At 45.8% G+C, this 27,859-nt stretch overlaps 2 protein-coding genes across 5 annotated transcripts in view; both read right to left on the bottom strand.

Annotated features, from left to right (window-relative positions):
• Window positions 1-8,050, bottom strand: part of CWF19L1 (CWF19 like cell cycle control factor 1) — a 35,355-nt gene extending 27,305 nt beyond the window's left edge. The window contains exons 1-4 of one of the 3 annotated variants that reach the window (XM_030808552.1): window positions 7,941-8,050; window positions 2,388-2,472; window positions 1,376-1,454; window positions 624-725 (exon numbers count right to left, since the gene is read on the bottom strand). Coding sequence is in view for 1 of the 3 variants with exons in the window: in XM_030808534.1 (XP_030664394.1) it covers window positions 624-725; window positions 1,376-1,454; window positions 2,388-2,472; window positions 7,941-8,032 (358 nt within the window). In the remaining 2 variants the exon portion in view is untranslated. The remainder of the gene's footprint in view (window positions 1-623; window positions 726-1,375; window positions 1,455-2,387; window positions 2,473-7,940) is intronic. The other 2 variants (XM_030808545.1, XM_030808534.1) reach the window with 2 other exon arrangements.
• A 9,951-nt stretch (window positions 8,051-18,001) lies between these two features.
• On the bottom strand, window positions 18,002-27,787 carry BLOC1S2 (biogenesis of lysosomal organelles complex 1 subunit 2). Of its 2 annotated transcripts, XM_030808520.1 has the most exons (6): window positions 27,686-27,778; window positions 27,389-27,420; window positions 27,185-27,301; window positions 22,043-22,162; window positions 21,233-21,337; window positions 18,002-18,800 (listed from the first exon to the last, which is right to left on the bottom strand). In XM_030808520.1, exons 3-6 carry the CDS (start codon window positions 27,225-27,227, stop codon window positions 18,769-18,771), a joined length of 300 nt encoding a protein of 99 aa, XP_030664380.1. In that variant the 5' UTR covers window positions 27,228-27,301; window positions 27,389-27,420; window positions 27,686-27,778; the 3' UTR covers window positions 18,002-18,768. The 2 variants fall into 2 exon arrangements, with proteins under 2 accessions (XP_030664380.1, XP_030664372.1); XM_030808512.1 differs by lacking the exon at window positions 27,389-27,420 and having other exon boundaries at window positions 27,686-27,787.
• Window positions 27,788-27,859: the final 72 nt, after the last annotated feature.

Below are 27,859 nucleotides of genomic sequence, written 5' to 3'. Positions count from 1 at the left end.
CTACAGACAAGGAGTTTATCCCTCTAGTTGGCTAAACAAGTGTGTACTGGGTTGTGGGAACAAAACGAGATTGGGGCTAAGTGGTAGAAATAATAAAGGAAAAATGCCACTGTCCTAAAGGCTTTGTCCTAAGGGCACAGCAGCACATATACAGACTCTGGGAAAAAACCCTCCAAACCCCATTATCTCAGGCTGCAATCACTGAAAAATCTAGCCAAAAATTTCCTGGGAGACTAATTCCTGAGAATACTATATTATGTTCATTACAAATACAACAAATATCGGCCAGGCGCGGTGGCTCACGCCTGTAATCCCAGCACTTTGGGAGGCCGAGGTGGGTGGATCACGAGGTAAGGAGATCGAGATGATCCTGACTAACACGGTGAAACCCCGTCTCTACTAAAAATATTTTAAAAATTAGCCGGGTATGGTCGCACACGCCTGTAATCCAAGCTACTCAGGAGGCTGAGGCAGGAGAATCACTTGAACCCGGGAGGTGGAGGTTACAGTGAGCCAAGACTGCACCACTGCACTCCAGCCTGGTGACAGAGCAAGACTCCGTCTCAAAAAAAAAAAAAAAAAAACAAAACCAAAAAAACCAAATACAACAAGTATCAGCTTACCCAGATAAGTAATGTTTTCAGCTAATTCACATCCATCAGCATCCTGGAAATATTTTACTGTTTCCTGGTTATTTGCACCAAGCACGTACGTCTGAATAGGAGCTAGTGAGGGAAACAGACATGACACCATATAGTTACCAGATCTGCTTTAGAACTTGAGATGTGCCTCTCTACAGAAAAAATACTTATATTAAAAGTAAATAGTCCATGCATTCACATTCCCCATATTTAGCAATCCTAAATGTGGAACAGCTATCCACTAAGGATATACTACACCCAACCTTGTAGCTTGACTATTTTATTTTATTTTTTTATTTTTTATTTTTGAGACAGAGCCTTGCTCTGTCGCCCAGGCTGAAGTGCAGTGGCACGATCTCAGCTCACTGCAATCTCCGCCTCCCAGGTTCAAGCAATTCTCCTGCCTCAGTCTCCCGAGGAGCTGGGATTATAGGCATGCGCCACCATGCCCTGCTAATTTTTGTATTTTTAGTAGACACACGGTTTTACCATGTTGGCCAGGCTGGTCTTGAACCCCTGACCTCAGGTGATCCACATGCCTCGGCCTCCCAAAGTGCGGGGATTACAGGCGTGAGCCACTGCACCGGGATAGTCTTAATAATGAAAAGCAACTTAAATTCTTAAATACTGAAAATAATTATTAAATTCTTAAATAATGAAAAACAACTCTGCAAGAACTGTGGCCCTTGAAATTTTATTAGAAATCATACATTAAATAAAAATAATTTCTATACCTTTCTTGATGCCAGTCTTATACTCCTCCCATTCAGCATCTGGGGTGGAGCCAAAGAAATTTCCTACACACAACAGCAGCTAAAATGAGTTTTTTAAACAGATATATGAGATTTTAAAATATCAAACAGTACATAATTGATAGTAATATTTGACTAGTTATTTAATAGTTTCAAATCAGTTTTTAATTCTTAATCAATTTGCAGATTTCAATATACAATTCTTTAGCAGCAACTGTTAACAGTTACTGATTCTATGAATTATTAAGTTTTGGCTCTTTGGCTGTCAAATTCAAGTTAGAGATGGGTAAGAGAGAGTCAAGGAACTAAACTTTTAAAATAAGTTAGAATTCAAGTGCTCCTCAAATTCCCAGTCCCACTCTGCCACTCATGGCTCTCTCCAGATATCCTTCCCTGAAATATACAGTCACATAGTAATAGATCTTCAAAGAATCCCCGTGTGAAACAAAAAAACTTAAAATATTAGAAACTGAGAAACACAGGGCATAAAAAACACATTTCCTGCCTGTTGTCTTTACTCAACCTTTAACCCAATGAACAATTATCCTCATACCTGGAATACTCTCTTCTGTACTCTTAGGAGTTTACAGTCTAGTTGGCAACTATACACAACATTCATATAGAGCTTTTAAGCTTGTGATGGGTTGGTATATATGTTACCTGACTTAATCCTCACCACATTCATGAAATAGATCTGTGCTTCCCAAACCCAGCGGTCAGAATCACTTAGGGAAGTGTTGCTAGTCTGTTTTCAGCTTTTTGTACAGTGATAAAGTAACAAGATTCAAATTCAAAAAATATAAAGATCAGCAGTAAATAGTAAATAGGTCTCCCTCCCCCAACCACTCAGCAGCTACTAAGTTCCTATGCTCATGAAGGGAACTCAATTTAACAAAAACGGTATGTGTTCAATCAAGACTTAAAGGAGTGCAAACTTTATTTTTATTTGTGACTACAAAGGTAAAATTAAATTCAGTAAAAACAAACATCTTACATCAAAGTTTCCACTTTTCTTCTGAATTGCTTGAACTCTATTGAATAAAATATCAAACTTTCCTTCAACATCTCCACAAGCCAAGCTGCAAACAAAGAGATAAACATTATAGCAATTCAGGAAACAAATGGGCCTGCCAGGTTTGGTATATACTAGTCTTTTGGATTAGATAGATACACGATCTAGTCTCTCTGCAGTTACCTTGCAAGGTTCAGTGCACGTAAACCACTAGGCAGATCCACTGAGGGTCTCACCAACACCTCCCACTCGCCATATCTAAAATTTAGCTTATCATTTACTCCACAATTGAGCCAGCTTCTTCTCCTCATTCCTAAGTTTTGTGGACATGTCTATGGCTGACATGGTCAACAAGAGTCAAAAATCCCCCATCCAGTCACCAAGTCCCATCAATCCCTTTTTCCAAATATCTTTCACATTCATTCTATCCTTCTTATTTTGACTCCTCCTATCTTAGTACAGGGCTTCAGTTATTCATTTGATAAACAGGTACTGGACACCTACCATACGCTAAGTACAATATGCCAAGTATACTATGCTAAGAACATGTTAGCAGTACAAGGTGGAGAAAGACTCAGTTTAAGCCTCAAAGAGTTTATAATCAGGGAAAGGAAGGCACTCTAATCATTATAAATTTATAAGAAAAGGGCTACAACAGGAGGTATGTGTGAAGTGTTACAGGGCAGGAAGTAGAAAATGGCAAGAGCTGACATTGGTAAGGTAAACTGGCCCTACGTTGTGAAATGACTTTTACTATCATCTCATTTCTGAGATTTTCTAATTCTGATTTATGTGGTTTTTCCACGGCTTATATCATTTTCTTAATGTCTTTTAACTCATCTTGAAATATTAAAATTTTACTGTTTTGTGAGTATTTCTTTCTGGCGTGCTTTTATTGTACACCTCACCAAACTTTTTTTTTCTTTTTTTGAGACAGGGTCTCACTCTGTCACCCAGGGTAAAGTGCAGTGGCATGACCTTGGCTCACTGCAACCTCCACTCCACTCCACTCCACCCCACCCTCTTCCTATGGCAGAGGAAGAATCAGAAAAAAATACAATGCATCTAGTGTTAGACTCAAAGTACAGAATACACTTATGTTTCCTCTAATGCCTCCTCTTCTTCCTATCCATCCTACAGAAAGTAGTCGGTTTAATGTTCTTTCCTCAAAACATTAGGAGGTTCCCCACTGCCTACATAAGCACAGCTTTCCACAGGCCCTGACCTGTCATCTTTCTAGTGCTTTCTCCAAGTTTTCTTAACTGAAACCTTACTTACCGGCAATTTGATTACTCTCTGCCTCTGTCATTCCCTAGGGTAGTTCCACCCTACCCATCCTGAATCTAAGCTTTTCCCATCCTTCAAGGTTTAGCCTTCCTGGCTGGCTCAGAAGTCATCCCCTTCTCAAAAACTCAGAAAACCATATTACAGCATTTCAGAGCAAGCTTTGTCATAAACTAATATGACTTTTATTTATATTTTGAGTACCACCTCCTCTAGGAAGCCTTCTAGTACCTATCAGTTACCAATTTCTAGTGTTCCCATAGGATCCTACATTTCTTCCATCACAGCAGTTGTCACATGGAATTACCATTGTCTCTGGGAGATCCACTGTCCAGTTTATACATCACCAGGTGCCTCATCTCCTCATCTGGGCCCTTTTCCAGTGTTCTCTATCCCACTGAATAAAGATAGAAATCTATGACCCAACAGGGCCAACTCCTTTTCACTCACAATTAAACCATCACAAGCCTTGCTGATTTTACTTCCTTAATAAACTCTGAATCCCTAAACTATTCCTCTGTCATCACTCTACCTAATCCCAGCTGTTCTCTACTTTGGCTCTGATTTGTTCTCCACATTGCAGACAGAACTGCTTTCCAAAATGAAAGTTTGATCATGCCAAAGCGTTCTTAAGCATTTCAATAACCTTTTTAGGTTAAAGACAAGAATACAGTTATGTGCCACATAACAATGTTTCGGTCAACAAGGGGCCACATATATAATGGCGGTCCCATAAGATTATAATGGAACTGAAAAATTCCTATCGCCTAGTGATGTCTAGCCATTTGTAACATCATAGTGCAATATATTACTCATTTGTTTGTGGTAATGCTGGTATAAACCTACTGGGCTGGTGGTTATAAAAAGTGTAGCACATACAGTTATGTACAGTATACAATATTTGATAATGATAATAAACAACTATGTTACTGGTTTATGTATAATATTTAGCATGCTATGGCCGGGTGCGGTGTAATCCCAGCACTTTGGGAGGCCAAGGCGGGCGGATCCCAAGGTCAGGAGCTCGAGACCATCCTGGTTAACACAGTGAAACCTCGTCTCTACTAAAATTACAAAAAATTAGCCGGGCGTGGTGGCAGGCGCCTGTAGTCCCAGCTACTCGGGAGGCTGAGGCGGGAGAATAGCATGAACCCACGAGGCAGAGCTTGCAGTGAGCCGAGATCACAGCACTGCACTCCAGCCTGGGCAACAGAGCAAGACTCCATCTCAAAAAATATATGTATATATTTAGTATGATATGCTCTTTACTGTTATTTTAGAGTATACTCCTACGTATTTAAAAAAAAAAGTTAACTGTAAAAAAGCCTCAGGCAGGTCCTTCAGGAAGTATTCCAGAGGGCACTGTTATCATAGGAGATGACAGCTTCATGCATGTTATTACTACTGAAGCCCTTCCAGTGGGACAAGATATGGAGGTGAACAGCAGTGATACTGATGATCCTGACCCTGTGTAGGCCTAGACTCATGTGTATGTGTCTTAGTTTGCAACAAAACAAGTTTAAAGCCAGGCACAGTGGCTCACGTCTGTAATCCCAGCACTTTGGGAGGCTGAGGCAGGAGGGTAACTTGAGCCCAGGAGTTCAAGACCAGCCTGGGTAACATAGCAAAACCCCCTCTCTACAAAAAATACAGAAATTAGCCAGGTGTGGTAGCTTGCGCCTGTAGTCCCAGCTACTCAGGAGGCTGAAGTGGGAGAATCACTTGAGCCCACGAGGTTGAGGTTGCAGTGAGCCGTGATTGCACAACTGCACTCCAACCTGGGCGACAGTGAGACCCTGTCTCCAAAAAAAAAAAGTTTAAAGGGTAAAAAGAAAAAAAAAATAGAAAAAAGCCTGTAGAACAAGGATATAAAGAAAATATTTTTGTACAGCTGTACAATGTGTTTTGTGTCTTAGCTGTGTTATAACAAGAGTCAAAAAGTTTAAAAAAACTTAAAGTTTATAAAGTAAAAGTTACAGTAAACTAAGATTTTTGAAAATATTTTAATAAATTTAATATCGGTGAAGTGTACAGTATTCATAAAGTCTACAATAGTGTAAAGTAATACATTCACTCACCTCTTACTAACTCACTCAGAGAAACTTTCAGTTCTGCAAACTCCATTCATGGTAAGTGTCCTACACAGGTGTGCCCTTTTTTTTTTCCTGTATACAGCATTTTCTTTTTTTCTTTTTCTTTTTTTTTTTTGAGACAGTCTCGCTCTGTCGCCCAGGCTGGAGTGCAGTGGTGCCATCTCGGCTCACTGCAACCTCCACCTCCCAGGCTCAAGCCATTCTCCTGCCTCAACCTCTCCAGTAGCTGGGATTATAGGTGCCCGCCACCACACCTGGCTAATTTTTATATGTTTAGTAGACACAGGGTTTCACCATGTTGGCCAGGCTGGTCTTGAACTTCTGACCTCAGGTGATCCACCGACCTCAGCTTCCCAAAGTGTTGGGATTACAGGCATAAGCCACCACACCCGGCCAGGTATTTTCACTGTACCCTTTCTATATTTAAATACAAAAATACTTACCGTTGTGTTACAATTGCTTACAGTATTCAGCACAGTAACAGGATGTACAGCTTTGTAGCCTAGGAGCAACAGGCTATACCATTTAGCCTAGGTGTACAGGAAGCCATACCATCTAGGTCTCTGTAAGGACACTCAAAGATGTTCGCACAATGACGAAATCGCCTAACAACTCATTTCTCAGAACATAACCCTGCTGTTAAGCAATGGATTACTCTTATTTCCCAAGGCTCAATCCTAACATTCTCGGGAAGCCTTCTTGACTCCTACCATTAAGCCAAATACCCCTCTTATGCACTCTCCCAGAACCACGAATATTTTCTTCCCAAAAGTTACCACTATCGCAATTTTTTTTTTTTTTGAGACAGGGTTTCAATCTGTCACCCAGCCTGGAGAGCAGTGGCACGATCACAGCTCACTGCAGCCTCGATCTCCCCAGGCTCAGGTGGTCCTCCTGCTTCAGCCTCCCAATTAGCTGGGACCACCACGCCTGGCTAATTTTTTTTTTTCTGTATTTTTTGTAGAGACGGGGCCTTGCTATATTGCCCAGGCTGGTCTTGAATTCCTGGACTCAAGTGATCCTCCTGTCTTGGCCTCCCGAGTCGCTGGGATTATAGGCGTGAGCCACTGCGCCTGGCCCTATCACTATGGTAACTTTACATTTATCTGAATTCCTTTTTTTTTTTAGACGGAGTCTCACCCTGTTACCTAGGCTGGAGTGCAGAGGTGCAGTGTTGGCTCACTGTGCAACCTCCGCCTCCGGGTTCAAGCGATTCTCCTGCCTCAGCCTCCAAAGTAGCTGGGATTACAGGCACGCGCCACCACGCCTGGCTAATTTTTTTTGTATTAGCAGAGACGGGGTGTCACCACGTTGGCCAGGCTGGTCTCGAACTCCTCACCTCAAGTGATCCGCTCGCCTCAGCCTCCCAAAGTGCTAGGATTACAGGCGTGAGCCACCGCGCCCGGCCATTATTTGTTTCGTTTTTTGTTTGTTTGTTTTGTTCTGTTTTGAGAGTCTCGTTCTGTCGCTCAGGCTGGAGTGCAGTGGCGCGATCTCGGCTCACTGCAACCTCCGCTTCCCGGGTTCAAGCGATTCTCCTGCCTCAGGCACCGCGCCCGGCCCATTATCTGGATTCTTTAGTACCTGTCCCTCTAGACTATACGCTCCATTAAAGCAGGAACTCCATCTGTTGCAACACCTAGCACAGCGTCCGGCACACTGCAGTTCTTCAATAAATACTTGCTGCATGAAGCCCTCTCTTCACCACCACCACCACCCCTCCTCCACGCAAAAAAAAAAAAAAAAAAAAAAAAAAGTGCCCCAGGTAAGGGTCCCTATCTACTCTGTCCACCACTGCCCAGGGCACATCAGTGGGCCCAATGGCTATTTGAAGAATAAATAAATGGGGTCAGGAGAAACGAAGGGGAAAGGATGTGTCAGAGGCCAGGACTGTCCCCTAAGATGGAGGAGGCCTAACTCTGGGAGCTTCCGCCTCTCCCAACGAGCGTCGCCAAGAGAAACCCCCTCAAAAGCGAAAACGGCCAGGAAAAGAGGTCAGCCCCGGCCAGGCAAAGACATCACCTAGGCTCCCCAGCAGCCCCGTGTCTCTCCGCCTTTTCCTTCTCCCTTCCCGTCATGGGAAAGACTCCTGCCCGCGTCGTCACCTACACACACGAAAGAGACACAGAGAGAGAGGCTTCCATTCACGGTCACTCACAGGCGCAGCGGTTTCTGTGCCATCTGTCCGAATAGTATGGGTTGTGACTGCCACCTAAAATTGGGATGCGAATCCGCGCTCCCCGGAAACATGCGACCGCGCAACAATCAGACGTCAGCGCCCTCCAGCCAATAACGGTTCACTTACTTACGGAGACCGCCGAGGGACAGAGGCCTCTCTCAGGTGTTTGCGCCTCAAGGAAGAATCGAGGGAAAGAGAGGAACGAAGGGAGAAAGAGGAAGTGACCAAAAGGATTCCAACTATGATTTTTTTAAATTAAATTTCAGAGCACTTGAAGCGAATGAATGGCTAGGAAGTACAGAGCACAATGTCGGGTTCTAACCTAACCTAACCATACCATATCGGTCTAGTGGGCAAGACAGACCCCCTCTATCCACGTTTTTTGTAAGTTTTTAACCTATCAAAAAGTTAGGAGGCCGGGCGCGGCGGCTCACGCCCATAATCCCAGCACTTTGGGAGGCTGAGGCGGGCGGATCACTTGAGGTCGGGCTTTCAAGACCAGCCTGGGCAACATGGTGAAACCCCGTTTCTACTAAAAATACAAAAATTAGCCGGGCATGGTGGAGAATTGCTTGAACCAGGGAGGCGGGGGTTGCAGTGAGTCAAGATCGCGCCATTGCACTCCAGCCTGGACGACAAGAGCGAAACTCCGTCTCAAATTAAAAAAAAAAAAAAAAAAAAAAAAGTTAAAAGAATAATGGCTATTACCTTGGTTCAGTAAGTCTCAGCATGTTGCCAAATTTGCTTGTGTTCTCTTTCTCTCAAAGTGCCCAAGCCCTTTCATTCTCACTGAATCTTTTGAAACTAAAGTGCAGGCCAGGCGCAGTGGCTCACGCCTGTAATCCCAACACTTTGGGAGATCGAGACCATCCTGGCTAACACGGTGAAACCCCGTCTCTACTAAAAATACAAAAAATTAGCCGGGCGTGGTGGCATGCACCTGCGGTCCCAGCTACTCGGGAGGCTGAGGCAGGAGAATCGCTTGAACCCAGGAGGCGGAAGTTGCAGTGAGCCGAGATCACGCCACTTCACTCCAGCCTGGGCGACAGAGTGAGACTCCGTCTCAGAAAAAAAATAAAGTGCAGACAAGAGGAATACATCTGCATTCATCTCCTAAGATTAGGACATCCTCCTACATAACCGTAATACTATTAACACAGCTAAGAAAATTAACATTAATTATTCAATAATATTACCTAATATACATCCATATTTAAAGTTCTCCATTTGTTCCCCCAAACTGATTTTATATTTGGGGCTTGTTTTGATTCAGATCCAATCAAGTTTCACACTTGCATTTGGTTCTGTCTCTAGTTTATTTTAATCTACAAAAGCCCTCCTACCTATTTGGTTTTAGTTTTTGTAATATTGACTTTTTTGAAGGGTTCAGGCCAAGTGGTAGGAAACAAGTGTGTAAGGAAATGCAAACAAGAGAGAGTTCCTGACGACCGAGGGGAAGGGAACACTCATCAAGGGCATCTAAATGATTCAAAATTAATAAAACATAAGATTAAAGAAGAACTACAGGCCAGGCACAGTGGCTCATGCCTGTAATCCCAGCACTTTGGGAGGCTGAGGCGGGAGGTTCACTTGAGAATAGGAGTTCAAGGCCAACCTGGGCAACATAGCCGGACCTCGTCTCTACTACAAATTTAAAAAGAAAAAAAAAAATGTTAGCTGGGCATGGTGGCCGTATGCCTATACTCCCAGCTACTCCAGAGGCTGAGGTGGGGGGATCACTTGAGCCCAGGAGATGGAGGCTTCAGCAAGCTATTACCTTGCCACTGCACTCCAGCCTGGGTGACACAGCAAGCCCTGTCTCAAAAACCAAACAAAACTACAAAGTTCTGGCTTTTCCCACAGCCTACAAGCCTTCTTTTTTGTTTCTTGCCTCATAAACACTGATGGCTCTGCTTTGCTGGCACATAAGCATGCATTTTTTCCTACTCTTTGGATAATACAGCACTGCCCAGGAGTGGCACTCAAGACTGAATCTTGAAGAAGAGTAGAAGTTTGCCAAACATGAGCAGGTAATAATTCCCAGAAGAGGATACAAAAGTAAGACATAAAAACTCATCCGTATTGAAAAATCAAAAGACTGCGCGAAAAAGACTGTTAGAAATAATAAACGAATTCAGTAAAAGTTGCAGGATACCAAATCAACATACAAAAATCAGTAGCACTTATATGCACCAACAGCAAACAATCTGAAAAAGAAATCAAAAAAGCAATCTCATTTACAACAGCTACAAAGAATATAAACTACGTAGGAATCAATTTAACTAAAGAAATGAAAGATCTATACAAGGAAAACTATACAATACTGATGAAAGAGGACACACACACACACAAAGGAAAGATATTCCACGCTTATGGATTAGAAGAATTAGGCGGGCAGATCACGAGGTCAGGAGATCGAGACCATCCTGGCTAACACAGTGAAACCCCGTCTCTCCTAAAAATACAAAAAAATTAGCCAGGCGTGGTAGCGGGCGCCTGTAGTCCCAGCTACTCGGAAGGCTGAGGCAGGAGAATGGCATGAACCCGGGAGGCAGAGCTTGCAGTGAGCGGAGATCCAGCCACTGCACTCCAGCCTCCAGCCTGGGCGACAGAGCGAGACTCCATCTCAAAGAAAAAAAAAAAAAAGACGACACTACCTAAAGCAATTTACAGATTCAGTCCAATCCCTATCAAAATACAAATGGCATTCTCTACAGCAAGGATCCCCAATCCCCGGGCTATGGACCAGTACCCGTCAGGAACCAGGACGCACAGCAGGAGGTGAGCGGTGGCCAAGTGAGAATAACCGCCTGAGCTCACTTCCTATCAGATTAGTGGTGGCATCAGATTCTTACAGAGCCTGGAACCCTATTGTGAACTGCACGTGCGAGGGTTCTAGGGCGCTGCACACCTTACAAAATCTGATGCCTGATGATCTGAGGTGGAACAGTTTCATCCCCAAACCATCCCCCCATCCCTACATTCAGCTCTCTTTTTGTAATGTAAATGTCATGTACGAGCGTTTGTTTTTTTGTTTCGTTTTGTTTTTGTTTTTGTTTGAGACGGAGTCTCGCTCTGTCGCCCAGGCTAGAGTGCAGTGGCGCGATCTAGGCTCATTGCAAGCTCTGCCTCCCGGATTCACGCCATTCTCCTGCCTCAGCCTCCAGAGTAGCTGGGACCTCAGGCGCCCGCCACCACACCTGGCTAATTTTGTGTTTGTATTTTTAGTAGAGACGGGTTTTCACCGTGTTAGCCAGGATGGTCTCGATTTCCTTGACCTCGTGATCCACCCGCCTCGGCCTCCCAAAGTGCTGGGATTACAGGCGTGAGCCACCGCGCCCGGCCACGATAGTTTTATTTGACGTCAGGACTGTTTTGTAGAGTGAGGTGGGATAGATGTGGCACGCACCAGCCACGGTTTCCACCGTCCCCAGAGCGTGGAGAGGCAGCGCCACTGTTCTCAAGGTTAATGACAACTCAATAAAGCACTGCTTTTATTTTTTGCAGTCTTCAATTTGAGAAAGGCGAGAAATAATGTTTTCTTTTTTTTGTTTGTTTTTTTGTTTGTTTTTGGGTTAGTGGATTATTTTATTTTATTTTATTTTTTGCACACAAAACAATAAACATTTTCTAAAAGTACATATGAACAAAAAGATGCATATCAAACATATTAGGAAGGTTGCACATGGGAAGACGGGGAATAGAAATGGGGGTGGGAATTAAAGAAAATAAATGAGAGAGGGACTTTGTATGGATCAATGATAATAACTCAATCCTCTATTTGACAAAGAAGAAGGAGAAGGAAGAGGAAGAAAAAGAAAGTGGGATAAAGGATCAGAAAGGGAAGAAAATAGAAAAAATTAGAGTATGACTCCAGGGTAGACCTGTTTTGTTGTCGCTTGGTTCGTTGGTTGGTTTGACAGTTGTATTTTTCATATGTTTCGCCATGTTGGCCAGTCTGGTCTCGAGCTCCTAGCCTCAAGTGATCAACCCGCCTCAGCCTCCCAGAGTACTGGGACTACAGGCGTGAGCCACCACATCCAGCCCCCACATTGCTTCTGGCCTCTGTGGTAGACCTCCCAGACGGGGCGGCCGGGCAGAGACGTTCCTCACTTCCTAGACGGGGTGGCGGCCAGGCAGAGGGGCTCCTCACTTCCCGGACGGGGCAGCTGGGCAGAGGCGCTCCTCACATCCCAGACAATGGGTGGCCGGGCAGAGGCGCTCCTCACTTCCCAGACGGGGCGGCCGGGCAGAGGCGCTCCTCACTTCCCAGACGGGGCGGCCGGGCAGAGGCGCTCCTCACTTCCCAGACGGGGCGGCCGGGCAGAGGCGCTCCTCACTTCCCAGACGGGGCGGTCGGGCAGAGGCGCTCCTCACTTCCCAGACGATGGGTGGCCGGGCAGAGGCGCTCCTCACTTCTTCCCAGACGGGGCGGCCGGGCAGAGACGCTCCTCACTTCCTAGATGGGGTGGCGGCTGGGCAGAGGCGCTCCTCACATCCCAGACGGGGCGGCCGGGCAGAGGCGCCCCTCACATCCCAGAAGGGGCGGCCGGGCAGAGGCGCCCCTCACTTCCCAGATGGGCGGCCGGGCAGAGGCGCTCCTCACTTCTTCCCAGATGGGGCGGCCGGGCAGAGGCGCTCCTCACTTCCTAGACGGGGTGGCGGCGGGCAGAGGGGCTCCTCACTTCCCAGACGGGCGGCCGGCAGAGGCGCTCCTCACTTCCCAGACGGGGCGGCCGGGCAGAGGCGCCCCTCACTTCCCAGAAGGGGCGGGCAGAGGCCCCCCCCCAGAGGGCCGGGCAGAGGCGCCCCTCACTTCCCAGACGGGGCGGCCGGGCAGAGGCGCCCCTCACATCCCAGACGGGGCGGCCGGGCAGAGGCGCCCCTCACTTCCCAGACGGGGCGGCCGGGCAGAGGCGCCCCTCACATCCCAGAAGGGGCGGCCGGGCAGAGGCGCCCCTCACTTCCCAGACGGGGCGGCCGGGCAGAGGCGCTCCTCACTTCCCAGATGGGGCGGCCGGGCAGAGGCACTCCTCACATCCCAGACGATGGGCGGCCGGGCAGAGGAGCTCCTCATAACCCAGACCATGGGCGGCCAGGCAGAGACGTTCCTCACCTCCGAGACGGGGTGGCGGCCGGGCAGAGGCGCTCCTCACCTCCCAGATGGGGCAGCCGGGCAGAGGAGCTCCTCATAACCCAGACGATGGGCGGCCAGGCAGAGACGCTCCCCACCTCCCAGACCGGGCGGCGGCCGGGCAGAGGCTGCAATCCCAGCACCCTGGGAGGCCAAGGCAGGCGGCTGGGAGGCGGAGGCTGCAGCGAGCCAAGACCACGCCACCGCACTCCAGCCCGGGCAACACCGAGCACCGAATGAGCGAGCCTCCGTCTGCAGTCCCAGCACCTCGGGAGGCCGAGGCGGGTAGAGCACCGGAGGTCAGGAGCTGGAGACTAGCCTGGCCCGCATGGCGAAACCGGGCCTCCAGCCAAAGGAGAAAAACCAGGGAGGGGTGGAGGCGCGCGGCCGCAATCCCAGGCAGCCCGCAGGCCAGGGCAGGAGAATCACGGGAGCTGGACGCAGGGAGTCTGCAGCAAGCCGAGTGTACTCCAGCCTGGGCCACAGAGGGAAGAAAGGAAAAGGAAAAAGGAAGGGAAGGGGAGGGGAGGGGGGGGGGAGGGGGAGGGGGGGGGAGGGGGGGGGGGGGGGGGGGGGGGGGGGGGGGGGGGGGGGGGGGGGGGGGGGGGGGGGGGGGGGGGGGGGGGGGGGGGGGGGAGGGGAGGGGGGGGAGGGGGGAGGGGAGGGGGGGAGGGGGGAGGGGAGGGGGGGGGGGGAGGGGGGAGGGGAGGGGGGGGGGGGGGGGGGGGGGGGGGGGGAGGGGGGGGAGGGGAGGGGAGGGGGGGAGGGGGGAGGGGAGGGGAGGGGGGAGGGGGGGGGAGGGGGGGAGGGGAGGGGGGAGGGGGGGAGGGGAGGGGGGAGGGGAGGGAGGGGGGAGGGGGAGGGGAGGGGGGAGGGAGGGGAGGGGGAGGGGAGGGGAGGGGAGGGGGGAGGGGGGAGGGGAGGGGGAGGGGAGGGGAGGGGAGGGGGGAGGGGAGGGGAGGGGGGGAGGGGGGAGGGGAGGGGAGGGGGGGAGGGGGGAGGGGAGGGGGGGGAGGGGGGGAGGGGAGGGGGGGGGAGGGGAGGGGGGAGGGGGGGAGGGGAGGGGGGAGGGGAGGGGAGGGGGGAGGGGAGGGAGGGGGGAGGGGAGGGGAGGGGGGGGAGGGGGGAGGGGGGAGGGGAGGGGGGAGGGGAGGGGAGGGGGGAGGGGAGGGGGAGGGGAGGGGGAGGGGGGAGGGGAGGGGAGGGGGGGAGGGGGGGAGGGGAGGGGGAGGGGGAGGGGAGGGGAGGGGGAGGGGAGGGGAGGGGGGAGGGGAGGGGAGGGGGGAGGGGAGGGGGGAGGGGAGGGGAGGGGGGAGGGGAGGGGAGGGGAGGGGAGTAATGTTTTCAATAAATATGGTTCATATCATTAAAAAAAAAAAAATTCCTCCGCATCCATGAAAAAATTGTCTTCCACAAAAGCGGTCCCTGGTGCCAAAAAGGTTAGGGACTGCTGCTCTACAGAAATAGAAATAGAAAAAACAATCCTAAAATCTATATGGAACCACAAAAGACCCCAAAGAGCCAAAGCAATCCTGAGCAAAAAGCACAAAGCTGAAGGCATCACACTACCCAACCTCAAAATCTACTACAAAGCTATAGTAACCCAATCAGTATGGTACTGACATAAAAATAGACACATAGACCAATGGAACACATATAAATCCATGCATTTACAGCCAACTCATTTTATGTCAATACCAAAAGTACAAAGGTGCCAAGAACATACAATAAGGAAAGGACAGTCTCTTCAATAAATGATTCTTGGAGAACTGGATAGCCCTATACTGAAGAGTGAAACTCAACTCTATCTCTCACCACATATAAAAATCACATCAAAATGGATAAAGACTTAAATCTAAGACCTGAAACTATGAAGCTACCAGAAGAAAACACTGGGGAAATGTTCCAAGATATTGATCTGGGCAAAAATTTTTTGTATAAGACTTCAAAAGCACAGGCAACAAAAGCAAAAATAGACTAATAAGATTGTATCAAACTAAAAAGCTCTGCACAGCAAAGGAAACAATCAACAAAATGAAGAGACAACCCACAGAATGGAAGAAAATATTTGCAAACTATCCATCTGACAAGAGATTAATAACCAGAATAAATATAACAAGGAGCTCAAACAACTCAATAGCGAAAAAAGCCCACAAATAATCCTATCTAAAAATGGGCAAAGCCATATGTGCTGGTGCTTGCCTGTAGTCCCAGCTACTCAGGAGGCTGAAGCAGAAGGGTTTTTTTTTGGGGGGGGGGAGGGGGTGGGGAGATGGAGTCTCACTCTGTTACCCAGGTTGGAGTGCAGTGGCACAGTCTCAGCTCACTGCAACTTCCACCTCCGGGGTCCAAGTGATTCTCCTGCCTCAGCCTCCCAAGTAGCTGGGATTACAGGTGCTCACCACCATGCCTGGCTAATTTTTTGTAGTTTTAGTAGAGATAGGGTTTCACTATGTTGGCCAGGCTGGCCTTGAACTCCTGACCTCAGATGGTCCACCTACTCAGCCTCTCAAAGTGCTGGGATTACAGGCCTCAGCCACTATGCCCAGTCCCAGGAGGACTGTTTGAGCCCAGTTTGATTCCAGCATGGGCAACATAATGAGAACTCATCTCTTAAAAAAAAAGGGGGGGGGGAGCAAAAGATCAAAATAGACATTTCTCAAGACATACAAATGGCCAACAGCTATAAGAAAAAATGCTCAACATCACCAATCATCAGAGAAATGCAAATCAAAGCCACAACAAGATATCACCTCATCCCACTTGAAATTTCCTATCAAGAAGACAGGAATTAACAGATGCTGGCAAGGATGCAGAGAAAGAGGAACTCTTGTACACAGTTGGTGGGAATGTAAATTAGTACAGCCACTATGGAAAATTGTATGGAGTTTCCTCCAAAAACTAAAAATAGAACTACAATATGATCCAGCAAATTCCACTACTGGGTATGTATCCAAAAGAAAGGAAATCAATATATCAAAGAGATATACGCACTCTCATGTTTATTGCAGCACTATTCACAATAGCTAAAATATGGAATCAACGTAAGTGCCCATCAGTGGATGAATGGGTAAAGAAAATGTGGTATATATGCACAATGGAATATTGTTCAGCCATAAAGGAGTGAAATTCTGTCATTCTCAGCAACATGGATGAAACCGGAGGTCATTGTGTTAACTGAACTAAGCCAAGCAGAGAAAAGACAAATATTACATGTTCTCACTCACATGTGGGAGCTAAAAAAGTGGATCTCATGGAGATGGAGGTAGATTGGTGGTTACCAGAGGCCAGGAAAGGTAGTGGGGATGTGAGGATGAAAAGTTTGATTAGTGGACACAAATATAGAAGAAATAAGACCTATGATAGATCAGTAGAGTAACTATAGCTAATGTTAATCTATTGTACATTTCAAAATAGGTAGAAGAGAATAATTCAAATAATGTTCCTAGCATAAAGACAAGATAAATATTAAGGTGAAGGACATCCCAATAACTCTTGATTTAATATTTACACATTATATACATGTATTAAATTATCACATGTACTCTGAAAATACATACATCTATTACACATCAATAAAAAAACTCATCCATTAAATTCTGTATTATCTTTGCAACTTTCCTGTAAATCTAAATCTATTTTTAAAAAGTTTATGAAAACTCATCCATGGGAATTTAAGGTGGCTGAAGATAGCTGAACACAGTCTAACAGGAAATAAAAACTTTTTAAAAATAGATCAACATGGCTGGGTGTGGTGGCTCACACCTGTAATCCCAGCACTTTGGGAGGCCGAGGTGGGTGGATCATTTGGGGTCAGGAGTTCAAGACCAGCCAGGCCAACATGGTGAAACCCCGTCTCTACTAAAAATACAAAAATTAGCCTGGTGTGGTGGTGGGCACCTGTAAATCTCAGCTACTCGGGAGGCTGAGGCAGGAGAATCACTTGAACCCGGGAAACAGAGGTTGCAGTGAGCTAAGATCGCACCACTGTACTCCAGCCCGGGCAACAGAGCGAGACTTCATCTCAAAAAAAAAAAAAAAAAAAAAAAAAAAAAATAGATCAATACATGCACGGAAAAGGAAAAGGGTTGGAAGAAGGGGTAAGACTGATTCTATGTTGAGATAGTAGAGTTACAGTTTAATTCTTCTTTTGTTTTTTATTTAAGAAAAATGTTTAAATAGGGGCCTTATGTTAGGCACGGTGGTTCATGCCTACAATCCCAGCACTCTGGCAGGCTGTGGTAAGAGAATCACTTGAGGCCAGTTCAAGACTAGCCTGGACAACATAGTGAGACTCCATCTGTATAAAAATAATTAGCAAGGCATGGTGGAGTGTGCTGGTAGGCCTAGCTATTCAGGAGGCTGAGGTGGGAGGATCAGTTGAGCCTAGGAGGTCAAGGTGAGCTATTATCACACCACCGCACTCCAGCCTGGGTGACGATAGAGACCCTGTCTATAAACAAACAAAAAAACACAAGGGACTTGTATGCGTAATGAAAGTCTAGATTTTTCAAAGAGGCCATGATAAGTCACTATAGGGTTCTAAGCAGGAGTAATAGGGCCAGTTTACATTTTTAAGATTGCTCTGGCAGCAGTGTGGAGGGTGGTTTGGAGGGACAGTTAAGATGAGAAAAGACCACAGCAACAGTCCAGGAAGAACAGAGGATAAATGATGACTGTCTGGAACAGACGAGAAATGACAGAAAGAGAAGTAAGAAACTCTTCGGGACATGTAATTGGGGACCTCAGACACCTTCCCAGCTGCTAATGTTGTGTTCTGGGTAAGGCTGCCTATCTTTCAACCTAGACTGGTCAGTCAGTATGTCCCATTGTCTGATGTTTTTAGTGTGAAAAGAAGTCGATTAGGTCCCTAAGATCCCCCCAAACCCTACATACACAGTAGGAAGGTATTTTATAAAATCCTTTATTTTATGAGTGGCAATCATCACCTCCCTACCCAACACATAAACACACATACCCATCTAGTCTTTGTTGTCATCACGTTTCCCAAATTGACCGCATGTTAATGTGACTCACATAGAAAATAAACAAGAGGGGCCCATCACATACACCAAGTTATCAATACTCCTTTCACCATTTCTGCTCAATCTAGAAGACTCAGCTTAGAATTATTTTAAGATTTTATGTTATTTGCAATATTATGGAAAAGTAAGTTACCGACATTCACAAGGTAATAAGCTGCAGAGAACAAGTTTGTTTTGTTTTCCTTTTTAAATTTAGAATCTTGTTTATAACACATTAGCATCATTAACAGAAAAAAAAACGACCATTTACATAGTAACTAAAAAACCAGCCACTTAAGAAAATAATGTAGTAATCAACCACTACCAGAGAAAATAGGTCCTCTCGTTTGATTTTACTGGTAAGTCCAGATGTTTTCTGAACTTTGTGAGAGTCTCTGTCCTGAATATGGCAAAGCATTCAAGTAAAAGGTAGGAAGTTATAAGTGTGAGATTCTGAGGGATTCTGCCTCAAAGAAGGTTCAGGAATAGCCACAGTCCTCCAGTTTACTCGAACGTTGAGATGTTCCGGGGATGACCAGCATAATTTCCTTTTGAGGAATTTTCACAATTCATCAGCCTCAGGATTCAGGTTTTGTAAGACATTCTTCCACATTAAAAAAAAAGACTCTGTCCCATAGAAATAAGTTTCTCATCGCTTCTCCAGCTTCTTGTACTTGGCTTCTGTGAGGGATGAGGGAGAGTTACATATTTTAAAACTGGCTCTTACAAAGACAGTTTTTAGTTAGCATTTCCAGTCAAGTTAAAAAAAATATGTATAATATTGCTAAAAATCTATTAGCTTCAATCTCATCATCTGTCCAAATATACAGATCACTGATCTGTAAAACTTGGAGTAAGAATTCAAGCACAGGCTGGGCGCGGTGGCTCACGCTTGTAATCCCAGCACTTTGGGAGGCCGAGGTGGGCGGATCACGAGGTCAGGAAATTGAGACCACGGTGAAACCCCATCTCTACTAAAAATACAAAAAATTAGCCGGGCGTGGTGGCGGGCGCCTGTAGTCCCAGCTCCTCGGAGAGGCTGAGGCAGGAGAATGGCGTGAACCCGGGAGGCGGAGGTTGCAGTGAGCCGAGATCGCGCCACTGCACTCCAGCCCGGGTGACAGAGTGAGACTCCGTCTCAAAAAAAAAGAAAAAAAAAAAAAAAAAAAAAAAAAGAATTCAAGCACAGACACTCAGAATTGAGAGCCTAACACAGGTTCATGAAGTCCCCACCCTGTCAACAGCACCTACTTAGACAGCTCCACCAGGATGGGGCAGATCTGTCACTTGACCTATCAAGAGCCTTACTAAAAAACTGCCTCTCTCAGCACTGTCCCAGGTGCCCTCTGGAACCAGACTGGAACCCTCAGGAAGTATAAATGTATGTTTCCTCCTTTATGTTCTTATCCTTACACCTTACTCCAGGAAAGCAATTTTGAAAGATACAGAGATTTAAAAGGCCATCAAATAAGCCTCTTACTGTGACATTCCGTTTTTCTATTAAAACCATGAAAGCACCTGGTTTCACAATTTTAACAGAAAAAGGGACTCTGTCACAAATGGTTACTGTGAACCAAGATACCTTCTACGTGGTAAGGTTACCCCTGCCTTCTACACAGTAAGGTTCACGGTAATCACTGGCTAAATGTAACTGTAGAAAATAAAACTGATTGTTAATCACCACCCACATCGAATCCCAGCCTACTACAAACTACTTTCTTGAAGTAGTCAGCTCTTGTTAAATGATGAAAATAAAATAATCTGTGAATGTTATAAGGACAAAAACAAACTCAGGCCAGATGTGATGGCTCAGGCCTGTGATTCCAGCTACTTGAGAGGCTGAGGTGGGAGGATTGCTTAAGGCCATGAGTTCGAGACCAGCCTGGGCAACACAGCAAGTCCTTGTTTCAAAAACAAATTTTTTAAAGTAGCTGGATGTGATGGTGCACACCTGTAGTCCCAGGTACTCAGGAGGCTGAGGCAGGAGGATCACTAGAGCCCAGGAGTTCAAGGCTACAGGGAGCTATGATCACGTCATTGCACCCTAGCCTGGGTGACACAGCAAGACCTCATCTCTTATAGAAAAAACAACAACAACAACAACAAAAAACCCACTAAATTCTTTACTTTTAACCATGTACGTAAGAGCCAGAGCCAGTTAGCAAACCACTAGTACTAAAAATACTAGTTTCTTCCTCAAAGGAAAAGTGATCTTTCAAGAAAATCCTCAACTGACTATTCATTTAAGACATATTTATCTACATTATTAAAGGTGCTTCTGCCTTCTCAACTATGAATAAGAACTTGAGCTTTGTAAGCAAACAGACCTGCTTAGAAATATGGCTCTTCCCTGTACTGGCTTTGTGTCCTTAAGCAACTTACTTATCCCCTTAAACCACAGTTTCCTCGCCTACAAAATGCGGATAAAAATCATGTACTTGAACCAGACGTGGTGGCTCACGCCTATAATCCCAGCACTTTGGGAGGCTGAGGCGGGCGGATCACGAGGTCAGGAGTTCAAGACCAGCCTGGCCAACATGGTGAAACCTCGTCTCTACTAAAAGTACAAAAAAAAAATCATGTACTTACCTCACAGATTATTGGGAAGATAAAAAACATAATACAGGCCAGGCCGAGGTGGGCAGATCACTTGAGGTTGGGAGATCGAGACCAGCCTGACCAACATGGAGAAACCCCGTCTCTACTAAAAATACAAAATTAGCCAGGCATGGTGGCATGCCTGTAATCCCAACTACTCAGGGGGCTGAGGCAGGAGAATCACTTGAACCCAGACCCAGGAGGCGGAGGTTGCGGTGAGCCGAGATCGCACCATTGCACTCCAGCTTGGGCAACAAGAGTGAAACTTGTCTCAAAAAAAACAAACCAAAACCAAAAACCAAACATAATACATGTAAAGCACTAAGAACAGTGCCTGATATGTCATTAAGTAATCAGGAAATGTTATTTTTATTAATATAATAATAAATTACTAAGATTTTGTGAAGATTAATAGATCACTGTAGGCACACCATAAATGTTAACTATTATGTTTACTAAGAATATGCTGGCAGGAAGCACTCTTTATTACATCAAAACAGAGTAAAAACAGTTACCCAGTTTTTTTGAATATGCATCCAACTTGTAAGCTGCCTGCTCAAGAGCTGCTACCTGCTCTTCAATGACATTGATCTGATCCAGATAAGGCTGCAGTCCAGCATCTTTAAAAACAAACAAAAACCTCATGTTTATATGGTTTTATCAACAAGGAATCTAGGAAAAGAGTGGAAAAGTAATAATGCTAGTGTCTCTCCAGCTATGCTAAGACAGATTAGGTGGCGTGACATGATTCTGAGCACTAGCAGGGCAGGTGTTTAGAAGACAGTAGCTAGTTGATCGGGCACGACTGTGGCCCAGGACTTAGTGTCTCTGATCTACTAATTTTCCATTCTTTTTAATTTCTTGCTCCTTGAGCAATCTTTCCATTACTGATTCTGTTTCTTGGGTATTCCCATACCAAGAAAGAGCACCCTAGAGACAAGGAACACAAAAATAATAAGTCAATGGAAAAAATATATTCGACTACTCTAAATTAGTGTTTTCCATTATAGAGTTTTTGGTTTTCTGCTTATAGAGTAATCCTTTATGGATCTGTAAATCAATTCATTAGAATCTGGCCACCCTTCCTTTGCCCCCTCCCATTCCAGGAATAAACTGATAAAATCAAGATTTAGAAGCAAAAATAACCATACAAACAAAACATGCTAATCCTCAGAATGGAAGAAATTAATCTTAAATTTGGAATTCATTTTTAGAAAACAAGCTCCCACAAGACAAGGATGTCATGTTCCCTCCTCTTCTCCATGGCCCCAAGCACAAAAGAACATTAAATACAAACATGTTTAATTACAAATATTATTACTTACATTTCTGGTTTAAGTCCTTTAAGTTCCTACTAATGTTTATAGCAATATCTTTCATTTCAAGATACTTCAAGCTGGTGAGTTTATTCATATTTTCCAGGAGCTTATAGTCTTCACTGGTGGCTTGAAAATTAAACAGAAGATGTAATGTCTTTAAGATTTGTCTTAGATCATTAGAATGTGGGAGTATAAGCTAAGTGGTAGTTCAAAGCAGGACCAAGGAAGTGTCAAAAGAGTGGGCCACTTTTGATCTATGACATTTATAACTCAGCCTATGTACTCTGAAAGTCTAAGTAGAAATTCAGGCAACAATCAGAAAACTATCTAAACCAAACAAGATCCAGAAGGTTCAGGATCATGGTTACAAAGGGAAATGATAAACTCATGTCCTAAGAAAAGGGAGGTAAAATAGTCTTGGTACTTCTACAGCATGAAAACATTTAAATTATATACATATAATATATATACTATCAGGCTGGGCGCGGTGGCTCATGCCTGTAATCCCAGCACTCCGGGAGGCCGAGGCAGGTGATCACGAGGTCAGGAGTTCAAGACCAACCTGGCCAAGATAGTGAAACCCCATCTCTGCTAAAAATACAAAACAATTAGCCGGGTGTGGTGGCAGGCACCTGTAATCTCACCTACTCGGGAGGCTGAGGCAGAGAATTGCTTGAATCCAGGAGGTGGAGGTTGCAGTGAGCCGAGATTGCGCCACTGCACTCCAGCCTGGGTGATAGAGTGAGACTCCATCTCAAAAAACAAAAAACAAACAAACAAACAAAAAAATATATATATATACACACACACACATACTATCAGCTAGGACCTCACTACTTCTTCGTAACTCGTTTATTACCATGTATAATTCTATATTGCATTTTATGCAGTGACATTTCCAAACCATCTGTCTGCTTCTCATATCCTCAGTTCTTTCCCTATCCCCATTCAAAGCAAATGGTCTCTACTCCAATTTTCTTAAACGCCAAGTCCATTAACATAAGCTGCTTCAACCTGTCTGCCTTACTTCTTTTGTTTTTTGTTTTCTCTCTGCCTTACTTCTAAACTTCTCTGGATCTTAGTATCTTCCCAAGAGGCAGAAGTGTTCCTATTCTTGCCAAGACAACCCCCTCCTCTTGCGGCCTTGATCCCAAACACTTCTACTTCTTCAGGGCCTCTCTTCAATCATCTCCTTTCACTTGCATTTCCCAATTCTCCCTCTCTCCTGGCACCTTCCTCTCTATATAACAATATATTCAGATTTCTTCCAGCTCAAAAGCACTCTCTCTATTCTGCTACACCTATATCATTTGCTCAGTAAAGCAAAGGAGCTTCACTGCTAAACAATTTGAAAAAGTAGCTGACACTCACTACATCCTCTTCCTTACCATTTACTTGCATATACCTTGTAGTCTGGTTTTTGGCCCTATCATCCAGAGATTACATGCTCCAAGGTCATCTGTGCCCTGCTAGCCATGGCATTTGCTCAGTTCTTATCCTCCTAAACCTCTCCATTGTCTTGGACACCACTGATCTCTTTCTCTTTGGGAAATGCTCATTTCCTTTGGCTGCTATGGCATTGTACTACACCGATTTTCTAATCTCTAACTGCTCTTCTTAGATGTCTATGCCAGATCCTTTCTTATCAGACCCCCTTAACTATCAGTTCTCAACTTTTTCTCAGCTGTAACACATAACTGATGTTTACATGGGTAGCACATACCTATGGGCATTCCCAGGCTTATGCTAGAAACTAGCATAGTTTAAGAGGAAATATCAATTTACTCTTAAATTCAATAAAGCATTTGTGCAAGTAAGAATAACAATCATAGGAAAATAACAATTTGCTTAAAATTAATTATATAATAAATCATTTGGAAACCTAGGTACTTTAAGTGTTATTAAAAACAAATTAAGTGCACCACACATGCATTCCCTGACATTTTAGCCTAGGCTCTCTTACCTACTTCTAAGCTCTTCCTTGGCAATCTCATCCTGCACAGCCTCCAATCACACCACTATGAAAGTGACTCCGAAATCTGTTTCTTGTGCCCAGATCAGTCTCTGAGCTCTGGAATCCAATGTACACCTGAGTTCCCCAGTTACATCAACAAGCAGCCAACCCAAAACTGAAAACATTTTCACACTAAACACAGTTCCTCTTTCCAGCTATTTTGGCTGATGGCACCACCCAGGCTTAAAACCTCAGATACATCTTGGCCTGCTTCCATCCCTCAATATCTACTTAAACAAGTCCTATAAAGTCCACTTCTGTAATGTTCTTGCACCCATGTTCTCCTTTCCATTCCTTTTACCACCACTCTGCCTCAGATCTTCATTACTTTTCTTTTCTTTTATTATTATTAGATTACTTGGAGCATGTAACCTCTGGATGGTAGGGGGAAAGACAAGATTACAAGGATGGAGTTGTGCTATGTTGCCCAGGCTGGTCTTGAACTACTGGCCTCAAGCAATCCTCCTGCCTCCCAAAGTGCTAGGATTACAGGCATGAGCCATGGTGCCTGGTCCTCTATTACTTTTCATCTGAATTATTGCTCATCTCTCTCTGTTCTCTCTCCCCCATATCTACGCTCTCATATTTATACTGCTATCAAATTAGTCTCTCTAAAACAAAGGTCACAGCTAGGCATTGCGCCTCATGCCTGTAATCCCAGCACTTTGGGAGGCCAAGGTGGGCAGATCACTTGAGGTCAGGAGTTCAAGTCCAGCCTGGCCAACATGGCAAAACCTCATCTCTACCAAAAATTAAAAAAAAAATTAGCCAGGCGTGGTGGCGTGTGCTTGTAATCCCAGCTACTTGGGAGGCTGGGGCAGGAAAGTTGCTTGAACCTGGGAGACGGAGGTTGCAGTGAGCCGAGACTGCACCACTGCATTCCAGCCTGGGCAACAAGAGCGAAAACTCCGTCTAAATAAAATAAAATAAAACAAGGGTGACATATTCAAACACCTAGAAGCCAGCAAGATAATGTAAATGAGTAAAGTAAGCCAAGTGTTTGCACATTAAATGCATAAGAAAATTATTCACTTCCATGAAGAAATGTGCTTCCCCTTCTTGGAATATGCGATCCTCTTAGCCCACCACTTACTTTACCAGTTTTGATAGAGCCATTGGTATAGAAAACCATTTCTGTACTGCTACTAATAAAAATAACAGTAGAGAACAGTGATCAATGGCACTTAACACTAGTTCCCAGTAAAGGGGAGAAAACAGGAAGTGGTAAGGACAAATTAGATAGCACTAGTCCTTTTAAGAGGCAGCTGCTCAGCTCTAGCCAATTATAGCCTTGAAAGAATGCAGGGGCTAGTAGCGCCAAATCTTTGGAATTGTTAAAGAGAAGCCAAAAACCTACATTTTGTTACTTGGTTTCTCTTGCTCAAAAATAAACAAATAAATAATCAGGCTGATAACTTACAGTCACAGTTGGGTGCAGTGGCTCACACCTGTAATCCCAGCATTTTGGGAAGCTGAGGTGTTAGGATCACTTGAGGCCAGCTTGGGCAATGCAGCAGACCTCATCTCTATTATTTATTTATTTAGGACAGAGTCTCCCTCCATCACCCAGGCTGGAGTGCAATGGCACGATCATAGCTCACTATAACCTCCACCTCTCAGGTCAAGCAATTCTCCCATGTCAGCCTCCTGAGTAGCTGGGATTACAGGCGTGCACCACCACACCTGGCTAATTTTTGTATTTTTAGTAAAGGCAGGGTTTCGCCATGCTGAGCAGGCTAGTCTGGAACTCCTGACCTCAGGTGATCCGCCCGCCTAGGCCTCCCGAAGTGCTGGGATTACAGGCGTGAGCCACCATGCCTGGCCATATTTTTTTAAATAATAATAATAATAAAAGAAAAGTAATGAAGATCTCAGGCAGAGTGGTGGTAAAAGGAATGGAAAGGAGAACATGGGTGGAAGAACATTACAGAAGTGGAATTTATAGGACTTGTTCAAGTAGATATTGAGGGATGGAAGCAGACTAAGATGTATCTGGGGTTTTAAGCCTGGGTGGTGCCATCAACCAAAATAGATGGAAAGAGGATCACTTGAGCTCAGGAGTTCAAGACCAGCCCAGGCAACATAGTGAGACCCTGTCTCTTAAAAACAGAAAAAGAAAAAAAAAATTACAGATTCACAACCCCTACTATTCTGTATCAAGCCTTTTCTCATAGATTCTGGTTCACAAATTTAGCTTACAGTAATTTCCTGGGGAAGTGAAACAATTTAATAAATGTTTTTGAGATGCTGTACTGGACCAGACTTCACTTTCTTTCTTTTTCTTTTTTCTTTCTTTTTTTTTTTTTGAGATGGAGTCACACTCTGTCGCCCAGGCTGGAGTGCAAGTGACGTGATTGATCTCAGTCCACTGCAACCTGCAACCTCCACCTCCTGGGTTCAAGCGATTCTCCTGCCCCAGTCGCCCCAATAGCTGGGAATACAGGCGCCTGCCACCACGGCCGGCTAATTTTTGTATTTTTAGTGGAGACAGGATTTCGCCATTTTGCCCAGGCTAGTCTCAAACTCCTGACCTCAAGTGATCCACCAGCCTTGGCCTCTGGGATTAAAGGCATGAGCCACTGCGCCCAGCCCATACTTCACTTTCTGATCCTCCTCCACACATAGGTCATGTGTCCACTTGGAAACCATCAAACACTAGTCATGTCCCAAAGGATGGGTTATCAAATCCTCAGACCAAACTAATAGGTCCCTAAATCTGCAGGTCACTCCCCGTTCCTCAATTTCATTTCTCTTTATCCCAGTAAACACATCTTCTGCTTAGCCAAACACACTGCTTGCACATACCACCTCATTCACTAGTTGTATCATCTCCCCCTTTTCCACCAATAATTCCCTTCACAACCCTGCTCAAAATACACTTTCCCCAAGGAAGCACTTCTTGATTACTGTTGCTGGATATGAATTCTTTTTTGTTATTGTTTTCTCATTAGTCTATGTTACAGAGCCCTGCAGAATTGTATTCTCTTTCTCTCCCATTCATGACCTCCCCAAACTTCCAACAGGCCTGTCTCAGGGCATGCAGGGTAGGAAGGGAGCTGCAGACTGATGCTGCTAACCATCTCCCAGGCCTCCTGGGCCAAACCGCACCCGAATTAACCCAGACCCCGCCTCACCCGTCAGTTCCCCAGTCAGGTAAGTGGCCATTTTGGAGAACATGTCCCGGCAGAGCTCAGTGATGTCAGCTTCAGCAGGCTCCTTTGCTTCCTCAGCTGTCTCCACGGCGGCATCGTCTGGGCCAAGGGAGAATGACTAAGTGTCCCGCCTACACCCGGTGCTAATCCAGCCAAAGCAGCCTGTTCCGACATCCCTCCACTTGCATTCATTCCATCAAGTCGGCTCCATTCTCCATCTGCCATAATTTCAAGTCCTTCACTGCGTGCCTGCCCATCTGACACACCAACTCGCCTCCCTCGCATCGCCCCTCGCCCATACCCGGCACCCCCGCTAAACCATCCCAGTTACCCTGACAGGAAAAACACTCGCGCGCAGAGACAAGTGCACTCCTCTCACCAGCCCGTTCCTGCCAGGTGAGCCACCACACACTCAACCTCGCCCTCCCAAGACGGAGCCCCAGGCGCCCCACCGAACGCTTCCTCCCAATCCATTCCGGGTACCTCGGGCGGGCTCATCACGCCGGGTAGCCAGGACGCCCTCGGCTGCCGCCGCCATAGCGGACCCTGCGCTGTTTCCGGGCCGGGGTGCTGCGCATGCGCACTGGGTGTGCCCCGCCCACCCGGCGGGCCCTGCAGTCCGGCGCCTAGCGGTCCAGTACAGCCTCAGGTCTATGA

Source organism: Nomascus leucogenys, chromosome 3 (genome assembly GCF_006542625.1).
Source record: "Nomascus leucogenys isolate Asia chromosome 3, Asia_NLE_v1, whole genome shotgun sequence".
Taxonomy (NCBI): Eukaryota; Metazoa; Chordata; class Mammalia; order Primates; family Hylobatidae; genus Nomascus; species Nomascus leucogenys.
The sequence above is the reverse complement of the archived record's forward strand: the minus strand, read 5'-3'. Positions and strand labels throughout refer to the sequence as shown.

Coding starts and splice junctions, on each gene's coding strand:
- BLOC1S2 (XM_030808512.1), bottom strand. CDS start 27,740: ATGGCGGCGGCAGCCGAGGGCGTCCTGGCTACCCGGCGTGATGAGCCC. Junction 22,163..27,184: donor CCTGACTGGGGAACTGACGG/GTGAGGCGGGGT, acceptor TTAATTTTCAAG/CCACCAGTGAAGACTATAAG. Junction 18,801..21,232: donor TGCATATTCAAAAAAACTGG/GTAACTGTTTTT, acceptor CATCCCTCACAG/AAGCCAAGTACAAGAAGCTG.